Source organism: Budorcas taxicolor, chromosome 4 (genome assembly GCF_023091745.1).
Source record: "Budorcas taxicolor isolate Tak-1 chromosome 4, Takin1.1, whole genome shotgun sequence".
Taxonomy (NCBI): Eukaryota; Metazoa; Chordata; class Mammalia; order Artiodactyla; family Bovidae; genus Budorcas; species Budorcas taxicolor.
The window spans coordinates 114,916,220-114,922,479 of NC_068913.1; the positions used below are offsets into that span (position 1 = coordinate 114,916,220).

The following is a 6,260-nucleotide window of genomic DNA, read 5'->3' on the forward strand; positions in this document are numbered from 1 at the left end:
AGATGTTTTTCTGGAATTCTCTTGCTTTTTCTATGATCCAGCATTGTTGGCAATTTGATCCCTGGTTTCTCTGCCTTTTCTAAATCCAGCTTGTACATCTGGAAGTTCTTGCTTCATGTACTATTGAAGCCTAGCTTGAAGGATTTTGAGCATTATCTTGCTAGCATGTGAAATGGACACAATTGTAAGTAGTTTGAACATTCTTTGGCATTGCCTTTCTTTGAGACTGGGATGAAAACTTTTTCCACTCCTGTGGCTAGTGCTGAGTTTCCAAAATTTGCTGGCACATTGAGCACAGGACTTTAACAACATCATATTTTAGAATTTTAAATAGCTCAGCTGAAATTCCATCACCTCCTCTAGTTCTGTTCATAGTAATTCTTCCTAAGGCCCACTTGAGTTCACACTCCAGGATGTCTGGCTCTAGGTGACTGACCCCATGTGATTATCTGGGTCATTAAGACCTTTTTTGTATAGTTCTTCTGTGTATTCTTGTCACTTTTTCTTAATCTCTTCTGTTCTGTTAGATCCTTGCCATTTCTTCCCTTTATTTTTCCCTTCTCTGCATGAAATATTCCCTTGTAAGTGAAAATCATTCAGTCATATCTAACTCTTTGCAACCCCAGGACTGTAGTCCACTGTAGCCCACCAGTCTCCTCTGCTTATAGAATTCTCCATGCAAGAATACTGGAGTGGGTAGCCATTTCCTTTTCCAGGGAATCTTCCTGACCCAGGGATCAAATCCTGGTCTCCTGAATTGCAGACAGGTTCTTTACTGTCTGAGCCACCAGGGAAGCCCAGTTATCTTGAAGAGATCTCTAGTCTTTCCCATTCTATTGTTTTCCTCTATTTCTTTGCATTGTTCACTTAAGAAGGCTTTCTTCTCTCTCCTTGTTATTCTCTGGAACTCTGCATTCAGTTGGGTATATATTTCCCTTTCTCCTTTGCCTTTTGGCTCTCTACTTTTCTTATCTATTTGTAAGGCCTCCTCAGACAACCACTTTGCCCTTCTTACATTTCTTTTTCCTGGGGATGGTTTTGGTTACACATCATGTAGTGTTACAAACATCTGTCCATAGTTCTTCAGGCACTCTGGGTACTGAATCTAATCCCTTGAATCTATTCATCACCTCCACTGTATAATCACAAGGGATTTAACTTATGTCAAACCTGAATGGGCTAGTGGTTTTCCCTACTTTCTTCAATTTATGCCTGAATTTTGCAATAAGGAGCTTCAGGTCTTATTTTTCCTGACTGTATAGAGCTTCTCCATCTTCTGCTATAAAGAATATAATCAATCTGATTTCAGTATTGACCATCTGGTGAGGGTCAATATTGATAAGCTCTATTTACCCACAATAGATGTATGTAATCTAAAATTTCAACAATAGCAGATCTGTTTCCTCAGTCACTACAGAATTATTGTCTCAACTATGCAGCCCAATGGAGAAGGCAATGGCAACCCACTCCAGTACTCTTGCCTGGCAAATCCCATGGACGGAGGAGCCTGGTAGGCTGCAGTCCATGGAGTCGCTAGGAGTCGGACACGACTAAATGACTTCACTTTCACTTTTCACTCTCATACATTGGAGAAGGAAATGGCAACCCACTCCAGTGCTCTTGCCTGGAGAATCCCAGGGACAGGGGAGCCTGGTGGGCTGCCGTCTATGGGGTCGCACAGAATCGGACACAACTGAAGCGACTTAGCAGCAGCAGCAGCAGCATGTAGCCCGATGACCATCAAACCCACTTCAAACGTTTTATGTTACAATAAATCATAAGGCACCCATTATTGCTTCTAAATATTAGAGTACTTTTACAATAAGAACATCAAATTTATCTTCCTTCATGCAATTTGAGAAATAAGACTAGGTTAGCTCTATGTGGCATGTGCAAATTTCAGGACAGTTTTCACACATCTCACCATGTGGTTGTTTTTCTTCCATATTGAGAGTCTCCATGTGGGACCATTGTGTCTCCTCCATTCATGCTTTCTTTCTGTTTGAGTCTGGGTTATTAGTGCTTTTTAATGAGCACTCTTTCATAGGATAGGATGCTAACTACTGCCCCCAGGATTTCTCAAATTCACTTTTTAAACCTGGAGTTTTTCAAAAACAAAATGTATATATTATTTTGTTAAATGGAAAAAAAAACTATGGTAAAAAAAAAAGTTTTAAACATGCAAATGCTACTTCATCACAGCAACACAGGAGAGGCATTTAGTGGGAATTAGAATAATAAATAGAAGATATCAAAGAAGGAATCCTCTGTGAAAATACTTCACCTGGCTTAGAAGACTTGGAATGATTTATATATTCAGTAGAGTAAGAAATCAGGGTTGGGAATGGTTTCAACTTAATCTAAACACTTTTTTTCTTTTCTTTGTAAACTATAGCTGACTTGCCTACACTCTACAGCCTCTGATGTGGACATGGCTGTTGCCCAGGACATCAGTCTGAGGATCGTGCTGGTCGGGAAGATCAGAAGTGGGAAAAGTGCGACTGCAAACACCATCCTTGGGGAAAAAGTATTCGACTCCAGGATTTCTGCGCAAGCTGTTACCAAAACTTGTCAGAAAGCATCCCGGAAATGGAAGGGGAGAGACCTTCTCGTTGTTGACACCCCAGGGTTCTTTGACACCAGGGAGAGTCTGAGCACCACCTGCAGGGAAATCAGCCAATGTGTCCTCGCCTCCTGTCCCGGGCCTCATGCCATCATCTTGGTCATGAGGCTGGGCCGCTACACACAGGAAGAGCAGCAAGCCGTGGAGTTGGTCAAGACTTTGTTTGGGGAAGCAGCCCTGAAGTATATGATCATCTTGTTCACTCACAAAGAGTGGCTGGGGGACCAGAGCTTGAGCGACTTTTTGAAGGATGCAGATGTAAACCTACAAAGCCTCCTCCAGGAGTGTGGAGAGCGCCGCTGTGCCATCAGTAACTGCAGAAGCACAGAGGAGGCTGAGAAGGAAGCTCAGGTGCAGGAGCTGGTGGAGCTGATAGACAAGATGGTGCAGAACAACCAAGGGGCTTACTTTTCTGACCCCATTTACAAAGGCACATTTGAAAACCTGAGAAAGCTGGAGGAAGTCTTGAAAAGAGATGCTGATCAATTAATAATAGAAATCCAAAAAGTGGAAAAGGAGTGTGCTCAAGCATGCAAGAAGATTATTCAGGAAAAAGAGAACAAAATTAAATCACTAAATATGGAATATGAAGAAAAACTAAGAAACATTTGGAAGGAGGCTCAAGACAATATATTTAGCCATGTATATGATGAAATTATGAAGCTCCTTTCAAGAATATTCCCTTTGTTGAAGAAGTAACTATTTTTTCAGTTTACTATGGTTAGCAAAGCATCTCTCCAGCTCACTCCCTATTGCTCTCCATGCCTCCCTCCCCTCCAACAAATACCAACTACAAAATTGCTTAGTTTGAGCTCTGGTTCATTGGACATGGTTCAAAGACTCAAATGAAAGGAATTACAAGGCTGAAATGCATTTTGCATTGAGCATTAGCACTACCTGTGAAACACATTACACAGGCCCCCTTTGAATATTGTGTAAATATCAGCAAAGCTTCCAGTCCTCCCCAGCAGCATTGTTCTCTGGTTCATGAGAGATGAGATGATAAATGTTTGTTGTTTTTAGCCACTAAGTTTTGGGTAATTTGTTACACAGCAGTAGATAACTAGTACAAGGTGTAATGTATGTTTATGTGTATATACAAAATATTTCTTTAAATATTGGCCACTCTGCTTGCCACTGGGGAAAGGAATTTCAGATTCTGGGAATCAGGGGTGGGAGGAAACTTACTTTTGACTATAGACCTTTTAATCTATTTCAGTATGTATTTTATCCAACAAATGAACAAAGAGACAAATAATAACATTTGTAATAGCCTCAAATAAACAATAATTTCAATGGCCCTTTTCAAAACCGGTTGTCTTATTTGTCTCTGCTTTCCTTTTCTAGGTGCTGGCTTAAAGTTCTTCTGCCTATAAATTCAGATCACCCTGTGCCAGAATGTTCTATTTCCCCCTGCAGATCCACTCTCTTCCCTTTTAGGTACTTTGGCCCTGCCAGGAACCACATCCTGGGGTGCAATGTTCTCTGACTCTCTCTCAGACACCACCAGTGGGGAGGCCAACAGAGGATCCATGGGAGCCAGAGAATTAGATGAGGACATTTGTCTCCTGGATCCCTCTCTGCCCAGTCCTATCTGACCAGCTGTCACCTCCAACCAAAGGTCCAGCCACAGGCATTGGGGGCTCTCGGATCTGACCAGTAAAGTACACCTGTGCAGGAGTCCTGTCCTGCCAAGCCTGTGGTGTGTCTGAAGCAAAACTCCTGACTGTTTCCAGAGATCATAGCTTGACCTGAGAATGAATTTTAATTTTCAAAAATGCCCAGTCAAGTGATTCAGGTAAATAGTAAAGCTGTAAGAGGTAGCCATAAAATTAAAAGACTAATTCTCTTTTAGGATCCCTAACTCTAAAGTCAATGTTTCTGGAAAAGTTTCAAATGTGTTGTGAGAAGTGGAAAGAGGGTTAGAACACAGGCTATAGCTCAACGGGGACAAGTTTGAAGGATGGTAATAATTTGACAAAAACGAAAGAAAGCTTTGTTTTAAAAAAGTAATTGTTGCAAATGCATGCATAATCTCTAATATGTTTCTTAACACAATGGTCTTGTTAACCATTTGTTTGTCTAGATTTCTAGAAAAACTTAAAAGAATCAGATATTTAAAGGACACAATTTGGGAAATATCAAGAAAGTATTTCTTCCCATACAATTAATAATGCCATTGCTTTCTTTGCTACCTGAAATTCTATAGCTTGTTTATTTATCTTTTTTTATTATCATCTATTCATTTATATTTTCAAATTTATTGCCATCAAAATTTATGGCACAGAATTCTTTTTAAAAATGTTTTAATCTCCTTGAATATATACCTGCAATCCTTTTTATAATGCTTAGTATTTTTATTGTGTTCACTGTCCTTTGTATTTCAATCAATATTAGCAGAACTTTGTCAGTCCTTCCAAAGAATTAACTTTAGTTTTCAAATTTTGATATGCTTGTTTGTGCTGTCTTATATTTCATTAATTTCTGTTCCTCGCTTTATTATATCCTTTCTTCTAAGTTCATTGGTCTTACTCTGCTCTTCTTTTTTATTGCCTTCTTATATTGAAGATTATGAATTTTCATCTAAATACTGCTGTTGTTGTTGTTCAGTTGCCAACTCATGTCCAACTCTTCGAGACTCCATGGACAGCAGCACCTCAGGCTTCCCTGTCCCTCACCATCACTCATAGCTTGCCCAGGTTCACATCCATGGCGTCAGGGATGCCATCCAAACATCTCATCCTCTGTTGCCCTCTTCTTCTACCTCAGTCTTTCCTAGCATTAGGGTCTTTTCCAATGAGTTGGCTCTTCACACCAGGTGCCCAAACTGTTGAGCTTCAGGTTCAGCATCAGTCCTTCCAACGAGTATTCAGAATTTATTTCCTTTAGGATTGACTGATTTGATTTTCTTGCTTTACAAAGGACTCTCAAGAGTCTTCTCCAACACCACAGTTCAAAAGTATCAATTATTTGGCACTCTGCCTTCTTTATGGTCCAACTCTCACAGCTGTACGTGACTACTGGAAAGACCATAGCCTTAACTATACAGGTCCTTGTCAGCAAAGAGATATCTTTGCTTTTTAACACACTGTCTGTAGCTTAGTCCAAAAGTTTTATCTCGTTGTTATTCAGTTCTCCATGTAGTTTCATTCATTAAGAGAATTACAAACTGCTCTGATTTCTAATAAAACAGGAATTCCCTCTACTCCATTTTCACTTACATCTTTAAAATTTCAGTAAGAAGTCTATCAACGAGCAGAAAATATAAAGGTAGTTTAAGGACATACACAGGGGATGAAAGGGGGCAGGCACAGAATGGGGTGGGAGACCTGGTTTATCCACACACGGCACTGACTTGAACTTCACACCTGTTCTAACTGGGTGGTCTTCCTTCAGCCTTCCCTGCAGGGCCAGGGCAGAGTGATGTGCAGAGAAGCAGAAAAGGCGGGTGGGGTGGGATTCAAGTCTGAGATTCTCAGAACCCCCAGCAGGGCCCTACTCCCTGAAGAACTATCAGCTGCCTTTTCACCTCGTCGGTCCCCATGACACAGGCCGGCTTCCTGCTGCTCTCCTCCCCTAGCCCCTGACTTCTGTTTCATGCATTCCGGGTCCCACACAAATCGCTGCTTTATTTTAC

The 6,260-nt window shown here is 40.8% G+C and overlaps 1 protein-coding gene across 1 annotated transcript in view; it reads left to right on the forward strand.

Moving 5' to 3' along the window:
- Window positions 1-3,322, forward strand: part of LOC128046576 (GTPase IMAP family member 8-like) — an 85,924-nt gene extending 82,602 nt beyond the window's left edge. The window contains exons 5-6 of the mRNA XM_052638707.1: window positions 785-800; window positions 2,396-3,322. Coding sequence (XP_052494667.1) covers window positions 785-800; window positions 2,396-3,322 — 943 coding nt within the window. The remainder of the gene's footprint in view (window positions 1-784; window positions 801-2,395) is intronic.
- Window positions 3,323-6,260: the final 2,938 nt, after the last annotated feature.